Source organism: Musca domestica, unplaced genomic scaffold, assembly GCF_030504385.1.
Source record: "Musca domestica strain aabys unplaced genomic scaffold, Musca_domestica.polishedcontigs.V.1.1 8, whole genome shotgun sequence".
NCBI classification, from domain to species: Eukaryota; Metazoa; Arthropoda; class Insecta; order Diptera; family Muscidae; genus Musca; species Musca domestica.
The window spans coordinates 16,469,289-16,495,681 of record NW_026712409.1 but is presented as its reverse complement, the minus strand read 5'-3'; the positions used below and the strand labels follow the sequence as shown (position 1 = coordinate 16,495,681).

General features: G+C 35.5%; 2 protein-coding genes across 2 annotated transcripts; both read right to left on the bottom strand.

Annotated features, from left to right (window-relative positions):
• Window positions 1–433: 433 nt before the first annotated feature.
• On the bottom strand, window positions 434–17,555 carry LOC101894310 (SET domain-containing protein SmydA-8). The gene is made up of 6 exons (XM_005177046.3): window positions 17,283–17,555; window positions 16,764–17,215; window positions 13,813–14,241; window positions 13,615–13,722; window positions 1,137–1,321; window positions 434–741 (listed from the first exon to the last, which is right to left on the bottom strand). The coding sequence occupies exons 1-6, from the start codon at window positions 17,412–17,414 to the stop codon at window positions 503–505; spliced, it is 1,545 nt and encodes a 514-aa protein (XP_005177103.1). The 5' UTR covers window positions 17,415–17,555; the 3' UTR covers window positions 434–502.
• Window positions 17,556–20,737: 3,182 nt separating this feature from the next.
• Window positions 20,738–24,827, bottom strand: LOC101900360 (ubiquitin carboxyl-terminal hydrolase 20). Its single transcript, XM_005177087.4, has 3 exons — window positions 24,591–24,827; window positions 21,543–24,261; window positions 20,738–21,479 (listed from the first exon to the last, which is right to left on the bottom strand). Exons 1-3 carry the CDS (start codon window positions 24,663–24,665, stop codon window positions 21,325–21,327), a joined length of 2,949 nt encoding a protein of 982 aa, XP_005177144.1. The 5' UTR covers window positions 24,666–24,827; the 3' UTR covers window positions 20,738–21,324.
• Between the last annotated feature and the right edge of the window lie 1,566 nt (window positions 24,828–26,393).

The following is a 26,393-nucleotide window of genomic DNA, read 5'->3' as shown; positions in this document are numbered from 1 at the left end:
ATCATTTGATACGGCCAAAACGTGAATATTCATGAAGTTCATAAATCGGGAAATTAACATCCGATTACATTCAGACTTGGTACACATTTCAGTATTTCCATCAACACAAGATCTGTTATAAAGATGGTGGAGATCAAACCATTCCTTCTTATACCTCCCTCCCAAAACGATTATAAAATCCGAAATAAGCATCCTGTTCTCTTTTTATTTCACACATCCCATTATTTCTACTCACACAAGATCTGCTGTGAAGATGGAATATATCGGTCTCCTCCTTCTGGTACCTCCCTCACAAAGGGCCAAAATTTCAGAATTGGCACATCCCAATATTTCTATCAAAACAATATATGTTTCAAAAATGCTAGAAATTGGACCATTCCTTCTGGTACCTCCCACACATAAGGTTCAAGATTTTGAAAACAAACCCCATGCATTTTTTTAATATGACATTTATTTGATTTTTTTTATTTAATTCCTTCTTTATTCACTTTATTCTTGATGTTTACATTCTCATAACCATTTTCAGGGCATCTCTATTGATTTTGGCTTGTTTCAAAATATGACCCTCAACAAAGATATCCGATTCGTATTGTAGATAACCGACGGCCTTCTCCACATACAATAGAGATTCTTCTAAGAGCTCCTTGGGCGATAGACTCGTTTGCAGTGATATGCGTCTGGTGTTTTCGGCAATGGCTGAGTGCACCTCAAAACACAATGTACCCAGCATGCGGACCTCACCTGAAAAATAAAGAAAGAGGATGGGAAATTATTTTTATTTCAAAATCATAACTGGGCAATTAGGTATAGAAAGTTTCATAAAGGGAAAAATATTAGTTAATTTGGCTAGGTCATGTTTACACTTTTAGTGTTGTTACATTTTTTTTTGTCAGATTATCGCCTTTATGATGAGGTATTTGCAATGGAATTGATAATTTAAATTCACACTGAATCCTGCAAAATGTAAACGTAAGATAATGTCCCTTACCACTGCAAAAGACACCTTCATCATTATCTTGGTAATAATAATTAAAAAAAAACATAACCTTTATGTGCCCCTTTCGTCTTAATAACTTCCAAAACATTAATTTTTCCCTTTCACGAAATTTTCTACATCCCAATATCACATTACATACATGGTGCCAATTTTTCATAGAGCTCCACCAATTCTTTGCCATATTCCAATTTCATGTTCAACTCTTCAGCAGACAATACCATCAGTTCGTTAACTTGTTTACCCAATTGTTGTACCAAATACAATTTCACCTCGCACATGTAGTAGTGATTGCCGGGCAACCATTTGCCATAGTGTTGTAAATATCTAAAAACAAAACAAAAAACAATGCGAAATCATTAAAATAAATCCACACAAATAATAAACAAAAAACAATTCATAATAAGAATATTCGCCATAGTCAGTCGCTTGAAATGTAAAATGAATGGCAATGAATGTGTCATGCACCATTGTCCTCAAAAAGAAAACGAAATGTCTTTTATTTTTATTTTTGCTTTCTCTCATGCCCCCACTCCCTCTTAATTTGCTATCAGTTCTCACTTATTGATAACCGTAAACAAATGTTCTTTCAATTAACATGAGTAAATCTCAGTAATTCCAATGTTTAGATAATAGGGAGAGCATGAGGAAGAGAGTGCCGGAGAATTGTCATAGAGAGTAAATATATGAGTGTGCAAATTAAAGGGAACCCTTTAAAATTCTAATGTTTCACTTAAAAAAAAAAAAAAAAAAACTAATACAACTGTAGCTGTTTATATATGTATGCACATTACTAATTTACGAAATTATTGATAACAACTATATTCGTATCATGCCCGCGTCAGACGTCATTATAGTGGAAAATCAAAAGAACAAATATTTATGAGTACATAGGAAGAGGAGAACAATGATGACATAGCAATTTAACTGCTATCGATAATTCTTTGCCGTGGTGTGAATGTTATCACATTCCCATTACTGTTGTAAATTTGAATAGATTATTTTTAACAAATTACCGTAAATTTTTGGTGCATTTCATTAGTTTTCAGGTCGTTACTACCTCCTCCGTAACAAAAAATCATAAAATGAGATATGTATGTATATTTTTCAATAAAACGGAACTAGTCATAAAAAAAATACCACTTGTCCATATTCTGGAAATTGAAGAAAATTAAAAAAAAATGCTTATCACGATATTTGGCGCGTGGCACGTGAGTGTGTGTGGGCGCGAAAATGCAATTTTTAGTTGGCATTTATTTGCCATGAAATTGAAAGTGTCGAAAGTAAAACATATGTAAGTAAACAAAAACAAGTAAAAAACATTAAGTTCGACCGGGCCGAACTTTTACTACCCTCCACCATTGGGTTTTTTGGATTTTTATATAAAAGAATCTGAATTCAAACTTTTTACACATTAAACTACAAATACCAGTAACAGTACGTTTACATATAAATGGGTTAACCCACTGGACTTGGACTAAAAATGTTAATCCATTTCTAATACATCAAATAAATTCTCTTGAAGTAGGTTAACCCTGCAAAAAGTTCTAACGTAAACATGGCATATGTCAGTTTGAATAATGCTGTTAAACTTTTCAAAAAACCATAAACTGAGTGAGGTCTTTATATAAAGGCAATACTAATACGGGAACCAATATATAGACAAGAATTGTCATCCCCAAAACTTCTTAAATACCAAATTTGAAACAATTTCCTAGGTAAGATTGATGTGATTAAGATTATCAAAATACCGAATATCGGTGGGTGCCGTTGTATGTGCGCTATAGGAAAACGTGGACCTAACTATTCAATGTTCTGCCACCGAAGCTAGAACCCATTATGAGCTACAAATACTAATTTTTAGACAAATCCGTGGAAAAATACCGAATATCGGGAGGTAGCTCTGTTCCAGTACCTACAAGAATCTACTTGTTTTGAAGACCTTTTTGCAGTTGGGACCGGACAAAATATTCAAGAATTCGAAATCCAATGGCATAAGATTTTTTTTTTAAATCATCCCTTTTAAGGAATTACGTCTGTCTTGTTTCTTTTCCCGCAATTTTCCAACAGCTTCTTTTGAGAGAGTAAGGTAGTTTAATTCTCTTTTGCAAGAAAACTGAGAAAAGTAAACAGACGGAATGTATGCATAAATTTGCAAGCAATCAGGTAATTTGTTAAAACAAAACAACTTGCCCGATACAAAAAGAAATTAAGACCCCCCCCCCCCCCTCCCTAAAAAATAATTAGGCTTTCGATTTCCGATATAAAGATGTTGTAAAATTGCTTGACCAAATATAAATCACCAGAAGGAGAAGAGTGGTTGTAAGAAGATATTTGTCCAAACTCTGAGTGAAAAAACGGTCAAAATTGCTCTCTCTTTCTCTCGAATCACCTAGCTTTGTAGAAATTTTGTGTTAACAAACGACTTCCAGTTAGATTTTTCAACAATTGTTAAAAATTTTGTTTTCTTGCTTAAAAGCGCTCGCTATGGAGCGTATGATGTATACGTTTGTGTGTGTATGTAAAATGCTTATACGCCATGGTGCGAAGTGCATTGTTTAGTAAGCATGGAAACATTGATATGACAAGGATTTTAAAATGGTTTTATACTCTCCACCTTGGATTCCGTTTATAACATCCGTCGTAGACCCCATAAAGTATATATATTCATAATCAGCATAAAATTCTAAGTCTGTCTTTCTGTTCGTCTTCTTGAAATCACGATACAGTCCACATAATTTGACGTAGAGCTTCAAAATTTGGCAGAACAATTTGAATTGTGCCTAAGATGACTTTTATTTGAAAATGAGATATATCGGTGCACGTTTTGGTATAGTCCCTATATATAACAGTACCTCCTGATATTCGGTATTTAGATGTTTTTTGCCACATTTTTCCACGAATTTGTCTAAAAATTGGAATTTGTAGGTCATAATGGGTTTTTGCTCTGGTGGCGAAACATTGTATGTATAGGTCCACATTTCCGTATAGCCCCAATATAACAGTACCACCCGATATTCGATATTTCGATGATATTTGCCACAGTTTTTCACGGATTTGTCTAAAAATTGGTATTTGTAAGTCATAATGGGTTCTCGCTCCGGTCGTGGAACGTTGGATATGTAGGTCCATGTTTTCCTATAGCTTACATATAACGACACCCACCGATATTTGGTATTTTGATAATCCTAGTCACATTTACCTACGAAATTGTTTCAAAGAGGAACACGTTCGAATTCAGATTTTACTTGTTTCAAATATAAGTAGATTTCTATGTGTTTTCATATACGACGTCAATCAGAGGTTCTTATAATATGGGTTTTCAACAATTTTTACGAATTTGAATAACTTTTCATTCAAAATTTTCAATTTCAAATTTAATTTGACAGTTTATTGTCGATGTGTGCATGTGCATTGTAGAAGAATTTAGGTAGATGCATCAATGCGCTGAACTTTGAGTAACCTCCACCATTTGGAACGAATTAGAAATTTTAAAAAAATACATAAAATCAATTTTTAATGTTAAAATCTTAAAAATACCGAACTTCAGAAGGTCCCTATATATGGGGATATTTTTATGTCTAAGTAGGGATACCTAGTTCGACTTTCGTCTTTTGTATTGCCATAGTAAAACAGACGCTAATTTATTCCTCATTAAATTGTAAGCCATTTTTTCAAAGTGATTTACGGAATCGGACATCTTTTATTACTTTTTAATGACATTTCGTAATTATAATCGATTTTTTCTGTACAAAATATTACGTAAATACTTGACAATTTCAAATATTACAACTCGAACAACAATAAAAACTTGAAAAAAGGAAAAAAAACAAATAGAACGCAAAAGTGGGCATAACAAAAAACTCAAATAAACACATTTGCCATGTAATTGATAAGATACTTAGACGATGGCTTAACATTTTTCCTGTATGTATAGGGTTATCGGGCATTAAAACTCAAAACGTAGTGAGAAAATAGAAAAAAAAAAACATTTTTAAGGAAAATATTTTTTGGGGCCGGGGATGCCAGAATTCTTCATTTCATTCTTGGTCTATACATATATATAAAAAAAACGTTTTATGTATTACCACCTTAAGTTTTACAAATTCTTTCCAAGGAAAATCCATGCCTATATAAGTTTCCATGCCTGACTATATTTTACTCTATTGGCATTTTATCATTTAAAAATCAATTGTTAAACCAATTAATTACAAAAAACACATCAATGTCGGGGAGCCTTCGATCTGCCGAGTGATTTGCGAAAAATAACAACATTAGAATTTTTACTATTTTGTTGTTTCAAAATCGTCAGGCAAAATCCCATTATTGTTGTTTTTATAAAAACAACGTTTGTTTATGAGTGGAGAACGATTTTTACTATTTTCCATGACCTCGCTGATTTTATTTTATTAGTTTGCCTTATCTTTGCACATGTTTTTTTTTGTGTATCGTATTATTTGCGTGCGACAAATGTTTGACAAATTCTTACATTATCTGCGTGCGTGTGTGTTCAAATATTTATTGATTTCACTTTATCGTTGAAAATGAAGTCATTTTGATTTCTTAGCTATTAATTTGCAATTCATGTTTTTTTTTTTTTTTGATGATCTTCAATTGGATTCGATGTTACTAAGTGGATGGTGAAAGAAAGTGTTATTAAGGTGTAAGTACATAAAAAGCTTGAAGTCATGGCTAGGCATATTAATGCCAAATTATAATGGAAAACGACGGCGAGATTTTAGTACGGCTCTGTAATTCCTTTATGAAATGTCACAAAATATACCTAGGCATGACTTCAAACTTTTTATGTACTTGCACCTTTAAGGTGGAAATACATAAAGCGCTTATCTGGCTGGCTTCTTTGGAAATGAACAAAGGAACCTAGGGCCAAAATCGAACTAAGTCAACCTAAAACTCCTTTATTTCAAAAATAAGTAGATTTTTTTTTAAGTTTTCTTATACGACACCAATCGGAGGTTGTTAAATTAAATTTGCTAATTTGCATTTTTCAAAAAATTTTACTAATTTGAATTTCATTCAACATTTTCAATTTCTAAATTCAACAGGTTTTCCTATACGATCCCAAACGAGTGTTGTCATGATATGTAATTTTTAATAAATTTTACAAATTTAAATGATTTTTCATTCAAAATTTTCAAATTCAAAATAAATATGACAGTTCATTGTCCCAGCAGCTGTATCGGTGCGTCTACCTGTATTCTTCTACCATGTGAATAATAAATAAAGACACAGTTATAGTACGTTTACAGTTTACAGCATTTTGTATACGCCAAATAAAAACTCCCCGATAAATAAAAAAACTCTAATGTAAACATACTATAATACTTGCATTTTTCCTAGTTTCTTTGATGGTAACATGGCAGAAGAATATAGGTAGACGCATCGACACAGCTGCTGAGACCATGAACTGTCAAACCAATTTAGGAATTGAAAATGTTGAATGAAAAATTATTTAAATTTGTAAAAATTTGAATTTTAAGAACCTTTGAATGACGTAGCATAAGAAAACATATAAAAATCTACTTACATAAAAAAAAAACATTTAAAATGTTTTGACATCTCAATGCTCCCAAGCGTTGATGCATCTACCTGTATTCTTCTGCCATGGATGATAAACTACCTTTATGTTTGTGTCATGTTTAAAATTATTTTTATCGCTGATGGCCATCAACAACATCTGTGCACACATCCAGCAATATCTTGCGAGTATGTACAGGGTGAGATAATAGAAAAAAACTGCAACAAAGTCAAACGCCATAATTTTTACATTTCTTTAAATTTGTTTGAATGGAAGCCAAAAATGTCGGAAGTAGCATCAAATTTTAAAATAAGTTTAGATTTGGTCGATTTGGTCACATTTGGCATGAATTGTGGCCTTCAAACCGCCAATGAAACCGTCATACACTGCCCAAATGTTGCTCTGCGGTATTTGGGCCCATTCTCGGCGAAGCGCTTGCTTGAGGTGATCGACACTTTGGTATTTTTTGTGCCAACCAAAATACTCCAGACACAATAGTCCAATGGATTGGTATCCGGAGATTTTGGTGGCCACTGTGTGCTGGTAATGAAGCGAGGAACCTCATTTTGTAACCATTCTTGGGTGGCAAGTGCGATAGTGCTGAGTCCTGTTGGAATGTCCAAGGTCTGCGGAGAAAATGTTAGCGTGCCTTGGGCACGCGATACACCCTCCAGAATATTTTCGCGGTAGAATTCGCATTTATTCTGATGCCACGGTCGATTAATAAGAGCGGAGAGCGACCATCGGCTGTTATGGCGGCCCACATCATCACCGGCGTTTGAGTTCTGGTGGAAAACCAAAGGTGCACATTTTTAGCTGACCTCTTTGGCAAGTAAACACGATCATTTTGTTTGTTTACAAACTGCTGGACAACGAATGCTTTCTCATCGGAGAAAATCAGATTCGGCAGTTCACCACTTTCGGCCAAGCGAAGCAACTCTTTAGCTCTTTTAAGTCAATTTTCCTTCTGTTGCGGTGTAAGGTCTTGCACTTTTTGCAATTTCAATGGCATTACCCCGAGCTCATTTTTCAGTATTTGCCGGCCGAATGGAATATTGCAATATGTTCATCTCACGAGCCATTTTTCGACCATTGCGATGCGGGTTTCGATCAAGTCGCTTCTTTACTTTTCGAACCTTTTCTGCTGATGTTGCTGTTTTCTTCCGTCCACTTCCTTGACGTCGGGCTTCGCTACCAGTATCATCACGGTAACGAGCGATGGTACGAGACACAAAAGATTTATTCACATTTAAATGCTTGAGTGCTTTAACGATAGCCACCTGTGGTTTTCCAGCAAAATAAAAAGAAATCACACTATCCGGCTTGAATTCCATCACGAATAACTTTTCTTCTGGAAAATTCTCACCAAAATGCTTTTGTAAATTGTAAACACTGGAATAATTTTAACAGCTGTCGGCCGAGTGGCTTAGAAATGTCTGAAGTTGGTTGCAGTTTTTTCATCTCACCCTGTATGCGTATCTGAGCAAATCCAATCCATCCGCATATGTTACATGAGTTTTTGTTATGAATACGATAATCACTATCACGTTTTGATTGATTTTTTGCAACAACGACAAATGACAAGGCATTTCACTGATAAGATGTGCGTAAAAACCCAAAAAATGGGTACATGGGTACGTATTGAATAGCAAAAACAATAAACACAGTAAAGTCGAAGATGTCACACCCTACTATCTGTACTTTTAATAGCCAAATATTATAAAGCTTGGGATCGCTAAAAGGAAACCACAGCAAAAACACAGCTTCATAATTGAAGTTAAGGGAAAGCATGAAGAAGAAACCTTTACCTTGGTCAAACTTTAAACAATATATGGGATATTAGAAACCCAAAGAAATCTGTACTGGATTTACTCAATGTCGGATTGAAATAGTTCATATTTTAAACAGATTTTTGTAAGTGTAAACTGCAAACTTGTTGTCATTGTTAAATTATATCAATCAGAAGGAGATCCTCATGGCTCAATAAGAAAGTGTGCTCAACTTCAGAGTCTAAAAAAATGCAACTCTGTGCTGGAGTCTTATAGTGTCAAATAGACTTTTAAATTTGCAACAGTTGATTTTAAATAATTGTATTTAGAGGGTAGCTTTGTTTTACCTTCTGTAATTATGCCATGCTAAGAATGTGACGCCCTGGTGTTGTTCGCATGCTTCGATGATTTACACCGTATGGTCTTTAGGCTATAGAATGATAAAGCTTTTTTGGCCATGATAAGGAATGCGTAAAATCCAACCAATACAATACAACATATTTATTTGATTGTATTGAAAACAACAACTTAATTATACTATCATGTGAAATTGGTAAAAAAAATCAAGAGAACATATTAACTCTCAGTGGGAATTCTCTACATCAAGAGAGAATTTTTAGAGAAATTTTTAAGAATATCCATTTAGAATTAACAGGTAACCTTTTATAAATTAAAAACTTTGACATGAATACATTGTATAAACACAAATCAGAGATGGGAATCGGTTTTCAATTAATTTACATATTCCAAGGTAAATTACAGAAAATACAGATCTGGGTATTCTTATTTGAAATGAATGTAGTTGTACTGGATATATTGAATTTAGTAGATTTCAGATTTAAAGGTCTCTGCGTATATCACCATGGTAGAAGGATATAGGTCGCTGCATCAACGCTTTGATATGTCAAAATTTTTAAAATGATTTGTCAAAAATAAGTAGATTTGTATATGTTTTCCTATACAACGCTAATCGGAGGTTGTTATGTTATGTACTTTTCAACAATTTTCACAAATTTTAATAATTTTTCATTTAACATTTTCAATTCCAAAATCGGTTTGACAGTTCATTGTCCCATCAACTGTGTTGATGCGACTACCTGTATTCTTCTACCATGGTATATCACAAATAATCAACATAGAGAAGTTTAATCTTGGTTAAGGTGTTTATGTAAACATGCCATAGAAATGCTCTTTTATTTGTGGAAAGCTTAAGGTGTGAGTACATAAGCAGCTTGAAGTCTTCGCTTGGCTTGTTTTATGACATATCCATGGTAGAAAAATATAGGTGCACGCATCGACGCAGCTGCTGGGACAATGAATTGTCAAACCGACTTTGAAATTAAAAATGTTGAATGAAAAATTGTTGATATTTGTGAAAATTGTTGAAACATGCATATCATAACAACCTACAATTTGCGTCGTATAAGAAAACGTATCAAAATCTACTTATTTTTGGAAAAATATTTTAACAATTTTGACATATCAATGCCATGGACTTATCATAAAGAGATGCCAGAGTCACACTCGAATCCTGCCGTCGTTTCCCCTTATAATTTGACATTAATATGCCTAGCCATGGTGCCAAACCGCTTATGAACACTGGTGGCCAAAACTAAAGCAATGCCCTGAAACTTTTTTTTAAAAAATTAAGAAAATGAGAAAGTTTTTCTATGTTTAAATTAGGCACTTTTTAAAAACTTAAAACAATAAAGCAAAATTCATTTTTATATAAAAAAGAATAATGTATGGTAAAGTCATTAACCTGATTTTATTTGGATAAAACAAAAGCAACTCTGTTGTACATTCATATGATCACTGCCATTTCAGTTGTTTTTTTTTTTACTGTTATATTTTTCGCTTTTTTGCTCCCTTCAAAAATTTCCCTTGTCATAAATCATTTTTGAGAAGTTTTTTACAACAGCACGTGTTTGTTTTAGTCATGGCTAGGAATATTAATGTCAAATTATAATGGAAAACGACGGCGAGATTTTAGTACGGCTCTGTAATTCCTTTATGAAATGTCACAAAATATGCCTAGCCATGACTTCAAGCTTCTTATGTACTTGAACCTTTAGTTTTTCAAGTTCTGCCCATGGTAAAATAAAGAAGGTAAGGTCATTTCGAATAAGCATTCCCATCTTTGCATTTTCTGTAATTTACCTTGTCAAAATTCACTGAATTAAAAACAGGTTCCCATCTCTGATTTCTGTGTATACAATGGATTTGCAAATATAAAGTTTGACAATGAGATGTTGTTAAATGAAAGAAACAAAAAATTGTAAACATATGATTGCATGACTTTACCTTCTTAACTCGACCATGGTACTGCCCAAAAAAGTTTAAAAATGGCTAAAAGCAAATACAGTACATGAATAAAACAGCAAAATATCAGTGACTATGAAAACCAGCTATCGCAGAAAATGATTTCCGAGAAATATTTCGCAAATATTTCTGTGATTTCATTTTATTCTGGGATGAGTCTACGTTTAATATTAAACGCCGGACATGGAACATTTTACGGAGAAGACCAAAAATTTAAACACTCAAGCCGCAGGGGGGGGGGGGGGTGTCAAAAATTGGTTGCGGGAGTCAAACATCGGAGGCCGGCACAATCACCTGACCTAAACCCCATGGAAAACCTTTGGAGTATCATAGACAAGCGAGATTCGGAAACAAATAAACGCAACATTTTCCAAAGAATTCAAGGCGCCTGGAAAGGAACACCCAAGGATCCAATTGAGCATTTTATAGATTCAATGCCTCGTATGTGTGCAGCTGCTATCAAAAATAATGGATGCCAACGACTACTAGCCAAAATATAATTATTTTAAAATAAAAAAATCAAAAATTTGCTTTAGTTTTGACCAAACAAAAATTGGGTCATTTTAGTTGTCCCTCCACCATACTATGGAGGTTATATTAACTTTGTCATTCCGTTTGTAACTCTTGGAAATACTCATGTCAGACCCAACAAAGTATATATATTCTTGATCAGCGTAAAATTCTAAGTTGATTTAGCGATGTCCGTATGTCTGTCTGTTGTAATTGCGCTATTTTTCGAACGAATTGAGATAGAAGGCTAAAATTTTGCACACATGTTTATTTTTCCAGTAGGCAGGTTAAGTTCGTAAATTGGCATGTAGGTACACGTTTTCATATAGCCCCCATATAACGGTACCTCCCGATATTCGGTATTTTGATGATTTTAGCGACATTATTCACCGGAATTGTTTCAAATATGGTATTTGAAATTCGAAATAAATACTACAGCCTAAGACTTAAAACTGTCTGTGCAGGTCCATGTCTTCGTATTGCTCCCATAAAACGGTACCTCCCTATATTCGGTATTTTAATGATTTTAGCGTCATTATTCACCGGAATTGTTTCAAATTACGTATTTAGAGTTCGTAATGGGAACTACAGTCTAAAATTGTCTATGCAGGTCCAGGTCGGTATTTTGACGAGTTTAGGTACAATCATGGTACAATAAAAAGGTAAGGTAGAGCTAACAGCTGATTACAATTTTTTTCTAAGTGTGCCCGACTTCTGCCAATTTTGTGTATGTATTAATTGTTTTGAAAAATGAAAAAAAAAAATATTTTGAAAACCAATGATTGGAAGACACATGAATTGCGGCTCGCGTATTAAAGCTATTAACCAGTATAGCCATGAAATTGAAAGATTGAACAGTTAGGATCATATTTTTGAAAGAAAACCCGTGACATTTTATTTATTTTTCGGGGTATTTAAATCATTTTAAAATTGAGAAAAAATATGAAAAAAATGAAAACAATGTATTTTTGTAGTTTTACGAAGCTGTTCTACCTCCTTATTGTACCATGGGTACAATACCCACTGAAATTGTTTGAGTTATTGTATTTGAAGTTCGAAATGGATACTACAGCCTAAGACAGAAAATTGTCTGTGCAAGTCCACGTCTTCGTATAGCCCCCATATAACGGTACCTCCCGATATTCGGTATTTTAATGATTTTAGCGTCATTATTCACCGGAATTGTTTTAAATTACGTATTTAGAGTTCGTAATGGGAACTACAGTCTGTGACAGAAAATTGTCTGTGCAGGTCCAGGTCTTCGTATAGGCCCCATACATCAGTACCTCCCTATATTCGGTATTTTGACGAGTTTAGGCACAATACCCACCGAAATTGTTTCAGATGTTGTTTCGTAGATGAACAAAGGAGTTTTAGGTTCACCTAGTTCGATTTTGGCCCTAGGCTCCTTTGTTCATTTCCGAAGAAGCCAGCCGATGACTTATGCCCGCCAAATAAGCGCTTTATGTATTCCCAGCTTAACGGCTATATTCGATATTTTTAAAATTTTAACAGAATTTTTTAAGGATTTTATTTTTTGAAAATTTCCAAATTCGTTCCAAATGGTGGAGTGTATTCAAAGTTCTGCCCGGCCGAACTTACTGCTTTTTAATATGTTTTTCATTCAAAATTATTTTCGTATTTTTATTTTTAGCCAAAATTTAATTATTTTAAAATAACACATCAAAAAGTTGTTTTAGTTTTGACCAAACAAAAATTGGGTCATTATAGTTTTTCATATATTATTTCTGATTCAAAATTATTTTTGTATTATTATTTTTATTTTTTTTAAGAAAAACATTTAAAACTGGAAAAATAATTACGATTTGTTTATTTTTGTAAAAGTTACAGGGCATTTATTGTCTTTGCGATTTTAGTTATTTTAGTCTTAGCCACCATTGTATGTACCCTCACCTTTATATACGTTTTTGGAAAAACCTTTAGATCATCTCCTGCCCATAGAAGGACTATCTGATATCTTCTACAGAAGAATATAGAAAAACCCTGTGAAAAGTCTTATCTTTATAGAAGACCTTTAGAAGGTTCTTCTTTTATTTTCTCTTTCTTATCATTTCACATGACTACAAAAGAACAACAACAACATTTAAATGAAACGTGAATTGCACAATTTGTTTATCGGAATATCCAAAAAAAATGTATTGATTGATATCAACAATAGAAATAATATCAAACCAATTCTATTCAAGATAAGCATTTCAACCACCAGCGATTTTTAAATTAACCTCTGAATGAATCATGGTGAAAAAAGGTTAGGAATTGGAAAGTATTTTAAATAAAAAGACACAAAACATGGCTATTCCCTCAATTTGCTTCGGTTAGCAAAGCTAATAATTGACATTTGTCATAAAATTGGGCATAATCAAATTTCACACCCACCTCGGAACCTTGTATAACGACCCTGTACTCAAAACTTTTCTACGACTCTGCAAATAATTATTTATTTAGCAATTTTTACTCACTTTAGGCAATTTTCTTTTGTTTTCTCCATGGCGTTAATATCACTGCCGGCTCTCTCCAGTATGTTGTTGACATAGACCTTATCTACCTGAGATTTACATTCCATACAACTGTCAAAAAAAGAAAAAATAAATAAATAAATAAATAAATAAACAACAATAAAATATCAATCATATCGTTCGTCCCTCCCCCCAACTTACGTCCACTCCTTGTGCCAATCGTTGAGACTGGCCGGCAACATCAAACCCCTGCAGCTATCCTTTTCACATTTGAGGGCACAATAATTGGTGCCATATTCGGTGACATCGAGACACCTTGGACATTGACACTTAAAGATTTTCGTTTGCATCAAATGACGTTGACGATCGCCGGTACTCCACACAGCATCGGAGTAACAAATGCTGAGATGACTACCCTTTTTAATCTCTTTGGGAGCCCAGAGAATTAGATTGCCATCTTTGTTGAAACTCTTTGCCAAATTGGGTGTACATGAATGTTCCAAGAATGAGGCCTTGTAGAACAGAGCAACATGAGGTGGATCAGAGGTGGGCACTTCGTGACCGTTGATTTGTAAAATGCCAATAATCCGCATTATTTCATCTTCACTAAAGAGTTTGGTGTTGAAGAATCTGAAAGATGAGAACATTTAAGGTATTATTTTAATTTTTTTTATAAACTCCAGTCTAGCCTGTTTTTACTCTCCACCATTCGGCAAATATTGAAAAATGAGCTCGGAGTAAAGCCATTGAATTTTCAGAAAGTGTAAGAACTTTCACTGCAACTGAAAGAAAATAGACTCTAGAGGTCGTGTAGGAAACCCGCGTCGCAGTGGCCGAAAAATGGCTCATGAGATGAACATATCGCACTATTCCATTCGGCAAACAATGAAAAATGAGCTCGGGGTAAAGCCATTGAAATGCCAAAAAGTGCAAGAACTTACACCGCACCGGAAAGAAAATAGACTCAAAAGAGCTAAAAAGTTGCTTCGCTTGGCCGAAAGTGGTGAACTGCCAAATTTGGTTTTCTCCGATGAGGAAACATTCGTTATCCAGCAGTTTGTAAACAAACAAAATGATCGCGTTTACTCGCCAAAGAGTGTACCTGCAACTCAAGCGCCGGCCATGGTGATTGAGTGGGCCGCCATAACTGCTGATGGTCGCTCTCCAGTTGCGGTTGCTAATAGCAGTATTAATCTTGACAAACCGTGGCATCAGAATAAATGCCGAATATTATTGCGAAAATATTCTGGAGGGTGTATTAAAGCCTTGGGCACGCACACATTTTGGTCGCAAACCTTGGACATTCAAACAGGACTCAGCATCATCGCACTCTTGTAGAAACATGTACATATACTCAGTGGACCATTTACATGAGGAGGCGAAAGTTCTTCCCTTACATCAGCATAATCATATGCTTTCGTTGCAGTACCTGCTTGGGTGTTACCGTGAGAGTCATCCCAACCATCATATGGTGGATAAATCTCCCCCACCCAGGCGAATCAGGAAAGTCATACATGACCGCTACAAGAGAGAACCTCTAGATCAAGAAGCCCAACAGGCAGGTCTCAGTGGCATTCGTACCGATGCAGTTGCGGATGCTATTAGCAATTATAAAATTAATACCGGTCTCGGAGTCCACCCCCGTCCATTGCAGCTGAAGAACGTCAGCTGCCTTGACAACCAGGGTAGGTTTGGTGCAATTACATTCAGGATGGTGTAGTCGTCCCAATTCGTATTGGGCACGAATTGATGAAGATGTGCGTGACGCCTGCTCGGCGTGTGATACACTCCCGCCACAATACGCTGCACCTCTTTAATTGCACAGCCAAACCTACCTAACTCACTCTAGAATATCTCTGGCTACAGCCAATTAAATTAGACGAATTTCTAAACCTGGAGCTGGAACCAGATTAGCAGAACGCAAATACTTGCATGTGCTCCAGCTGCAACAACAACATCAATCGCACTCAGTACGCGCCCACCCAGAATTGTTACAAAATGAGGTTCCTTGCTTCATTTCCAGCGCACAATGGCCACCAAAATCTCCGGATACCAATCCGTTGGCCTATTGTATCTGGAGTATTTTGAAAAGAAAGGTTGGCACTAAAATCTACTAAAGTGTCGATCACCTCAAGCAAGCGCTTCTCCGGCAATGGGCGAAAATACCGCAGAGCAACATTCGAGCAGCGTGTGGCGGTTTCATTGGCCGTTTGGAGGCCATAATTCGTGCCAAAGATGACCAATTCGAACAAATCTAAACTTATTCTAAAATTTGATGCTATTTCCGATATTTTTTGCTTTCGTTCAATAAAATTTAAAAATAAAATGAAAAAATTATGGCGTTTGACTTTGTGGCAGTTTTTTATCCCATCCTGTATTATTTTTATATGTCGAAAAAATCGGATTAAGAAATCAATCCTGATAATGTGGGTAAATCCGAATAAAATGTTGTATCTAAACGTGCTATAAGATTTTTTATATGAGTCCAAAATAACGTTTTGTTTTATTTTAAGGAATATAATATCAACAGAGCCTTTGTTTGTTACTCTCCAGAGTAACAGTATGATATTCTCCTCTCCGTGTAATGTTTGCTCATTACATCTAACCGGTCTCTTGAATTTTCACACTCAACTTATCAAATTAAATATTAGGCCTGTTCGTTTATTTCCCTCAATAACATTTACTCAGTAACAAGTTGCTGAGAGTAAATACGAATTTATAACTCTCACGAGAAAATATTGCAAAAAGTAAACAAACTGCTTCTTGTCAAATATTTGCAAAGATATCAGCTGTTCAAAAATAACAACAAAGCAATGAGGACATATATTTTTAATTTCACACCAAATTGAATTAATTTTTTTAATTTAATTTTAATTTTTCCTATCCGTATTGTTTTCATTTTTTTTTTGTCCAAAAAAAAAAATTGTCTGATTATTGAACCACCAATTTTCCAGGAAGAATTTACGAAATCTTAATAACGTAAATATCAAATTTTTTCTCTCAATTCGCTCTCATTTCCTGGACTTTTGATTAAACGAAAAACATCCCATAGCAATTTCTACAAATTTACTCAACGAACACCCCTAATGTCATTATTGTCAAAATTAACCTCTCACACGTTTTTTACCTCAAATTTGAAAATTCATACTCACTTCAATATAAATTTGCATACACTCTCATAATCCGCCTTCCATTGCATCGATCCCCGGCGTTGATCCTCCAATGATTCCAATTCATTGATTTTCTTCCATCTCTCCATATCCTTGTCACGCAACATCAGGCAACGTGCCGTACTCAGGCACTGATACAGCGGATGGGGATTGGTGAATTCTTGGACATTGGCCGGTTTACCTCTTGCCGCGGTTAATTCACATTCATAGATGTGTTCGGCTTTATAGACACACTCATCGCCACACAGCGGCCAGCCACATTTTTCACAATTTTTATAGTCCTGAGGATCGATGGCATTCAGACAACCCAAACAAACGGGGGCAGTTAGTTGAGAGGGGCCACGAAACAGGGGAGTTTCTTTCAAAACGATTTCAAAGGGTTTAATGGTGCGAGTGGCCACCAAATGTCTACCCAATTCATTGTTAACTGCAATCTATAGAAAGCAAGGCGAAGAAAATCAATTATTTAATAAGTTGTTATTGTTGTTATTCTTTTCCCACCTTAAATGGATGACAATTCTTCTTGTGCTCCTTCCAATCTTTCTTTTGATGTTCGGCACTGCAATAAAACACTTGTTTGCAATTCGAACAACTATTTTTTGTTTCAGTTTGACAAATATGACATGGATTCATGGCGGAAATTTATAATTAAATTTCAATATCAGGTTTTTTTCTTATAAACAATTTAATATTATTCTTTCCAAAAATTTGCTTATTTAATAAAACGTCTTGTGTGTAAAAAATCTATTGAAAAACTAAAAGAAGAAAATTTTGAATTGCTCCACATGATGGTCGTTATAAATAGATTTTCCCCCTCTCACTGGGGTGTGAGAATGGCACTCTTTGAGAATAAAAGATGCCGTTGCGTTGGGGTGAGTGTGTATGCGTGTGTGTGTCGATGTACTCAAGATGTTGTTTTGTGTTTGTTTTTGTCTATTCATCGATATGGAGATCAAAATGCTGCATGCCTAATACGAGGGGAAGTTATAAGTTTTCGTAAAAATAAAAAAAATAATTAGGAAAATTCGTTGAGACAATAAAGCATTTAATTATTGCTGAAATGAAGTGAATAATTTATAGATTTATACTTGTAATTAAGGCAAATGTCTTGTGGAGCTGTCTTTTGAAAATCTTATGAAAATTATGTCTAAGGTGAGGAAAGAAAATAAGCTGTATGAAACAGCGGTAACTTTGCCATTTCCTGTTGTTGCCTTGGTTTTGGTGGAGAAAAATCTTCACATACTTTTAGGCGCCCTTTTTGATTCCACTTGCCAATTTAACAAAACAAGATATATTGAGTAGGTAGCAAAGCATATTTATTTATAAGGTATATGCAAGAAATACAACATATAACAATTTGGCAATATAGATCTTAAGGTGGGAATACATAAAGTGCTTATCTGGCTGGCTTAAGTCGGCTGGCTGGCTTCTTCGGAAATGAACAAAGGAGCCTAGGGCCAAAGTCGAAATAAGTCCACCTAAATGTCCTTTGTTCATCTACGAAGAAGCCAGCTGATGACTTAAGCCAGCCAAATATGCTCCTTATGTATTTCTGGGTATTATATGCTAGTTATACCCTCCAATTTGAAAAGCAGGGTATATTAACTTTCTCGTTCCGTATGTAACATCCTATAAAGTATATATATACATGATCAGCATAGAATTCTAAGTCTATTTGACGTTGCCCGTCGGTCTTTCTGTTAAAATCACGATACAGCCCACATTATTTGACGTTGAGCTTCAAAATTTGGCACAAAAATTTGTATTGTGTCTAGGATGGTTGGTACTGAAAATGAAATATATCGGTCCACATTCTGGTATAGCCCCCATATTTTAATACCTCCCGATATTCGATATTTGGATGGTTTTAGCCACACTTTTCCACGGATTTGTCTAAAAATTGGTCATTTTAGGTCAAAATGGGTTCTAGCTGAACATTTTGTGTAAAGGTCCACGTTTTTTGTATAGCCTCCATATAACAGAACATCCGATTTTCGGTATTTTGATGGTTTTAGCCCCACTTTTCCACGGATTTGTCTCAAAATTGGTATTTGTGGGTCGAAATGGGTTCTAGCTCCGGTGGCGAAACATTGTATTTATAGGTGCACGTTTTTGTATAGCCCTCATATAATGGTACCTCCCGATATTCAGTATTTTAATGAATTTTGGTCACATTTTCCCACGGATTTCTATAAAAATAGGTATTTGTAGTTCTTAATGGGTTATAACTCGTGTGACGAATCATTGTATGTATAGATCCACGTTTTCATATAGCCCCCATTTTTCGGTACCTCTCGATATTCGGTATTTTAATTGTTTTTGTCACATTTTTTCACGAATTTGTCCAAAAATTGGTATTTGTAAGTCATAATGGGTTCTAGCTCCGGTGGCGGAACATTTTATGTATAGGTCCACGTTTTGGTATAGCCCCCATAAAATCGTACCTCTCGATATTCGTTATTTGGATGGTTTTAGCCACACTTTTTCACGGATTTGTCTAAAAATTGGTCATTTTAGGTCAAAATGGGTTCTAGCTGAACATTTTATGTAAAGGTCCACGTTTTTTGTATAGCCTCCATATAACAGAACCTCCGATTTTCGGTATTTTGATGGTTTCAGCCCCACTTTTCCACGGATTTGTCTACAAATTGGTATTTGTAGGTTAAAATGTGTTCTAGCTCTGGTGGCGGAACATTGTATGTATAGGTCCACGTTTTCGAATAGCCCCCATATAACGATACCTTCCGATATTTGGTATTTTAATGAATTTTGTTCACATTTTCCCACGGATTTCTATAAAAATAGGTATTTGTAGTTCTTAATGGGTTCTAACTCGTGTGACAAAGCATTGTATGTATAGATCCACGTTTTCATATAGCCCCCATTTTTCGGTACCTCTCGATATTCGGTATTTTAATGATTTTAGCCACACTTTTCCACGGATTTATCTAAATATTGGTATTTGTAAGTCATAATGGTTTCTAACTCCGGTGGTGGAACATTTCATGTATAGGTCCACGTTTTCTTATAGCCTCCATATAACCGTACCTCCCGATATTCGGTATTTTGATGATTTTAGCCACATTTTCCCACGGATTTGTCTAAAATTTGGTATTTGTAAATCATAATGGGTTCTAGCTCCGGTGGTGGAACATTGGATATGTAGGTCCATGTTTTCCTATAGCGCGCATATAACTGTACCCACTGGTATTCCGAAATATTTTTATAATAGTAGTACCATTTACCCACGAAATTGTTTCAAATTTGTTATTTAAGACTCGTAAATGTAACTTTTTTGTCAGTCGATGTGCAAAAGTTTAGTCAGCCAGTAAACACAGTTTAGGTGTCAAAAACATAATTGCGATTTGAAATTCGAAGGGAGTCAAAACGCAATAGGACAAAAACCACTAGGTTTATTGTCAAAATGGATGTCAAAAGAAGTCTCCTTGGCTGACCTTATTTAGGCATTGATTGGGTCTTTTATAGGTTGCCTTGTCGACTTTCTCAAAGTCGCTTTCTGATCATATTTTTTATGCAGACGTCCTTCAAGACTTCTTCAATGAATATAACCCTAACTATAGGTATTTTTAGAACACCTGTTATAAGTCTGATATGCATAAAATACCCTCTGTAAGTCACCAGAATACATTCTTTGAGTTATTGAGAATATATAGAAGATCTATTATTCTGTCACTTATATATAGATAACCTTCTATAGGTGTTCTATGAATGTTCTTCAGTACGTCTTTTATATGTCTTATTGATAGAAAACCTCAAGATCTTTTTGAGATATTCTACACAGATGTAGAAGTACTCTATAATAGATGACCTTCAATTTCGTTTATAACCCTACTGTAAATAAAATATAAAGGTCTTCAATTAATTTTATACCCCTTCTGTAAAAAAATGCAAGTTTTCTGAGCTTGGAAGCCTGCTAAAAATAAAATACACAAGCATTTTCAAACTTTTGAAGCCTCTACCCGGACTAACTCATAAAACAGAGTTTGTTTATTTTCGATTTTATTCCATGCACACAAACAAGAAAATATAATAATCATAAAAAATAATAATAATTTATATTATGACCTAACATACACACAAAGAAAAAAAAATAAACAAATGTAAATACATTGTAGCAGTGTATATAGTTTACATAAATTATAATTGGCTTTAAATTATTTTTGATTTCGTTGTCGGACAACGAATAATAATTCATTACAAATGTATTACAGGGTAGGAGAGAATTATAACAAAAGAAAAACACAATTTTTTCTTTAAGTAAGTATATATATATTAAGTTTAATTAATTGTCTAAAAAAATTGCCAACGGTTCTTGAATGTTCTCCGGAGATCACTTTCATTGGAATTATTAGCAGCAGTTTGATTGTTTTCATCTGACAAAGACTGAAAATTCTTAAGCACTGCGGTATTTTCCCTTTTGCACCTTTCGCCATGATTTGATGGTTTTAGATCACCAATATCATAGGGATTTGAATTCTCGGCCGTAGATGTTGAAGATTTGCAATGCCTTTGTTGATTTTTGTCATTGCGTAGCAAATGTTTTTTTATGTTTGGAAACTGCTGCTTTTTGGGATTTTTTATTTTTCTTGTTATAGTTGAGTTTATCTTGATCTGTTTGCAAGTCATTAACATTATTGTTAGGGGAATGTACTTCTGCATCTTTGGGGATATAATTTCCTAAAATAAATGAAAAACAATTATTAAACCTTTAATCGACGCTGGAAAAACAGGAAAACTTACCTTGAACTCCAAATAGATATTTATTTTCCTTTTGTTTTATTTTCTGGGATATATTTGAATTTTTACTATTTAACTTTTTGTTATGGTTTGTTCTCTTCTTGGCTCTATGGTTTAATTTTTCATTATTGACATTGGCTGATCCAGGCTGAGGCTGATCTTCATCAACATCACCATCATCATTATCTTGATGATGAATATCCTCATCTTCTGTTTCTTCTTGTTCATTGATTATATTCTCCTTATTATAAGAATGTATTGACGTTTCATGAACGGGATAATTGTACCCATGACCACCACCCATATTACTTTCAGTATCCGAAATATTACCGCCGTGCATATTATCTTCATCATCTTCTTCGTCCAGTTCATCTTCGTCAATAATTACAATCTCTTCGGTGAGGGATGGTCGCAATAACACCTCCGGTCCACCTCCATAAATATCGTGCAAGAATCGCCACAATGGAGCACTTATTTGTACATAATCTGAACCCAATCTCACACTACGGATGGGAGAATGTTGCACCGTCACATCTTTGCTACCGCCAGTCACAATATTGGCATTGTTGATGGGTCCCGGTTCCTTATAGGTTATTCCCTTGGCAAACTGCTGCCATTTGCGCAACCATGACATTGAAATTGCATAAATCGCCCCAGCTGAATCCAACTCACCATCCAAACCATTGTAACGCTGAAACACGGAATGTTCATAGTGTTGCCTTTGGGCCAAAGCCTCGGCAGCCCGCTTACACACCTCACATTCGAACAACATATTTATGGCGGGACCACCACCAAATTTACTATAAAAGAATTCCCATAAATTCTGGGAAATTGGCACTGCTAAGTGTTGGATCATAGTGATTTTAGAAGGCAACACTCCTCCATGCGGACAAAGCATAGACCAATTGCTAATGGCACCGGGTTCAGAAAAGGTTTTAAAACGGGCCAACCACTCCCGCGAAATGTAAAATCTCATATCTGACTGAGACTCTGGATAAGTGGCAGACAATTCATTGGCTTCAAATCGCAACAGCTCCATTTGGGGATTATTTTTCTGATAGAACAGGACATAGGCCTGGCAATTGGCCACAGTGTCCGGCGATACCTCGTTTACGTGTTGATCATCGAATTCATACCAGCGATTATTGCAAAAGTTACGAGCATAACAGGTATAATGACCGCCACCCACGGTACCATGATGGCATATGACCGAAGTCAAATTATACAATGCCACCTGGGATTTGCAGTCCTTGTGTACGTACGGATTCATATCGAAATTTTCCAAAGGAAACTCAACATGGGCCGATATTTTTGAGCTATACGAAAGATCATGGCGAAAACGTTTCAAATGGATACACAGGACCTCGGGTAGGTCAAGTACTCTGGAATATTTCACGCCAGTCCTCAATTTGTTGCACTTTTCACAGCTATACATGTTGTCACCCTTCAGCTCGTCAGCACTAAAAAAGCTGGCCATGCAATCGTGCAGTGTGACCGAAGGACCCCACAACCAGGAGCGTACCATGTTCCATAGCCATGATATCCAACCTTCTTGGGCCCTTGTCGTACTGCTGGTGGCTGTCGAATCAATGGAATTTAAACTTTGGACACTCATGCTATTGGTTTGATGCAAAACATTTAAGAAATCCCGATTTGGTATGGGAAGCGATAGATCTTGGAATGTTTCCTCTCGCGTAGAAATGCGATCACATGTAAGACATTGCACCGAAGACAAAAGTTTGCCATCGAAAATTTCACTTACAATGGAACGTATAGTTGTCGTGGCAGTTGAAGATAGGCCAATTGGAGGGGCAACTCCACAAGCTGATGAGGGGATATTTCCTTTTGCTCCCAAATGACTAGAAGCCATGTAATTCTCACACAGACTAGACTGTTCAGAATTGGAACTGTCACAAGTTACATAGTTGGTATCCATATCTTGGCTGGAGCTAGATGTTGTGCTGATCTCAGACATAGAATCTTCATCATCGCGTTCTTGTTGAATGTTTTCCCTAATGGAATGTTTTCTTTTGGTTGGCTCATAGCTTAGCGTCGTTTCCTTCAGTTCCTCATGTAATTGATCCATAAAACACCTCAGGAATTCCTGGGTATCATGCTGTTGAAAACCCCTAAACATTGGGTTGACACTTCTGATGCCATACAAAATGCTGCGAGGTGCCAAAAATGCTTTGCCCTCATCTCGCCTCCTCCACATGTCACGCATTAGACGTTGATAACTCTTTGCCAGTCCCGCTTTACAACGATGAGCACACTGTTCCAAAGTGTAATCCATTAAATCGCCACAATTCAGAAAATAATGTGTCATGGGTAGAACATTGCTCAAGGCCTGTATGGCCGAATTCATATAGCACGTATTGGCAATATTCTGCAAGCCAACCAGGCCACTTGCATCCCCAGATCCACTAGCATAATCCGAATCATTTTCCTCATCCGAATAACGCATGGCCCGCAATACGGGGTCAACAATTTGAGCTGGACGTTCTGCACCGCTAATAGGTACCTCTCGTTCGCACAAATAGCACCAGGCACGTTGTGAGGAGAGGCTCATGTGAATACAATGCAGGGATTTATCCTTGCTGCGCTGGAAATGTTCGGTACTATGATCGTTGGCCTGATTGCTGCAGCCCACAAACATGCATTTCTTGTAAAGGCATATCCAAAGATTTGGTCCAGCATATCGGCAATTGGCACATGCATTATTCTGCAACAAAAAACAAAATATTTTTAAAATGTTCTCTAAAACAAAATAGCACAACTCCATGGATGCCTAACGGGAGGGGAAAATTCCATTTCCGATTTTTGTACATCAAAGCAAATTTTAACATACAACAACAAAGCGTGTGTGTCCTAGTTTCTTGTGTGTTGATTTTAAGGCCATCAAAGTAGCACCGAATACCAGCTGCATTGTTGGCCTTCACCACCACCACCACCAAAATTATGAGGGTCACCCATCACAAAAGACGAATTAAACACAAATTAAATTATCTGCAATGCATCCATAGAGCGCTATATTTGGAATTTTGTGGGAACCTCGTCAAGTTTAACGTCATGCAACGATGCATGATGCACAGCAGACAAATGACCACACGGCTGTTGTTTACTCATGGTGACTTGGTGTCAACTGCCCTGGCCACATTAGCCGTCCTTGATGGTTGTTAAATTGTGCCGTAATCCAGTGCGAGGGACTGATGGAATTTCTTCCACCAAATTATCCAAGTTTACGACGCCAGACAGGGTCTTCAAAGCCGAGTGTGGCACATAAAAGGGATTTCTAAGTCAAAAACAAACTAACAGATGTTGAAGAAAATCGATTTCTTTTGCTAAGGATTCCCAGCGCAGTCACGGAGGAGTTGTTCATAAGCGGTTGTTTACACAAGTCAAAACGACTGAAAATGCAAAATATGTCGCAATTATTACCCGATCTTTAAGAAATTGGAAATAGAGGTGGGGTTAGGGTCAGAATAGAAGCGTATTGTTTTTGGAGATGATCGCCAAATATTTGAAATGGACCAAAAACAGAAAAATGTCCTGATTTTGCAGTTGCAGTTGTACAGGCCATAATTATGGACCAAACGAAATTTAGCATGGAGTTAGAGGTTAGGGCTGGGCAGAAGCCTACCAATTTGGATGGTCAGCGGATAATATTTAGCGGTTAAATGAGATCATAACTTTTATTATTATATACATGTCACAATTATCGTCCGAACCTTAGGAAATTTTGCATAGGGATAGGGTTATGGTCAAAAATGAAGCCTATCGTTATTTTTAAAGATGTACCTTTAAGGGTTCAAATGGATCATGAAAATGAGTGCTACGTTAAGAAACTTCATCGCGCGTTTCTTCCAAAAACAAGCATAGGTAGAGTGTGAACAAAAGAAAATATAGCAGCTGTATCGGCCAGTGTTTATTACGACCCTCAATTATCGTGCATATTTTTTTTAAAAGGATTTAGGTTTGCAGACGTTCAAAATACAAATGGGAAAATGCTTAAAGCCCAACGACTTTTTTTATAGAAAAATTGTGTTCAGCAGCGAAGCTCATGTTTGGCTCAGTGGGTGGTGAATATCAACAAATGCGGTTTATAGGATGGTGGTATCATTGGACCGCACTTCTTTTAAGATGCGGAAAATCTTAACGTAACTGTGAATAGTGATCGCCAACGTGGGATGATATCCAATTTTTCTGTTTTTTATATATTTTGTATTTCAAACAACTTTCATATAGTCTTAAAAATTACCCTTCAAAACAAATTAAGAATAAATCGATTGAATTAGATTAGAATCCAATTTCTTTGTATGATATGTAGCATGGTAGAAGAATATAGGTAGACGCTTCCACACAGCTGCTGGGACAATGAACTGTCAAACCAATTTTGGAATCGAAATTTTTGAATGAAAAATTACTCAAATTTGTAAAAATTATAAAAAATTGCATATTATAACAACCTCTGATTGGCGTTGTGTGGTAAAACATAGACAAATGTACTTATTTTTGGAGAAATATTTAAACAATTTTGACATATCAATGTTTCCAAGCGTTGATGCATCTACCTGTATTTTTCTACCATGATATGATATGATATAGTCTCTAAAAATCACCCCTTAAAATCAAATTAAAACTCAGCAAGAAAAAATCGATAAATCGATTGAATTAAAATAGATTTATATATCCCTAATTATGCACTGTTTGATGTCGATATATAGATCCCTATGATTATTTTTGAAAAAATGTTTTTGCTCCCGTAAGCGTAAAAAGACATTTTGTTTTCATTTATGCACAAATCTCCATATATTTATATATGTACTTTGTCTTTTATATATTTTGTTATAAACG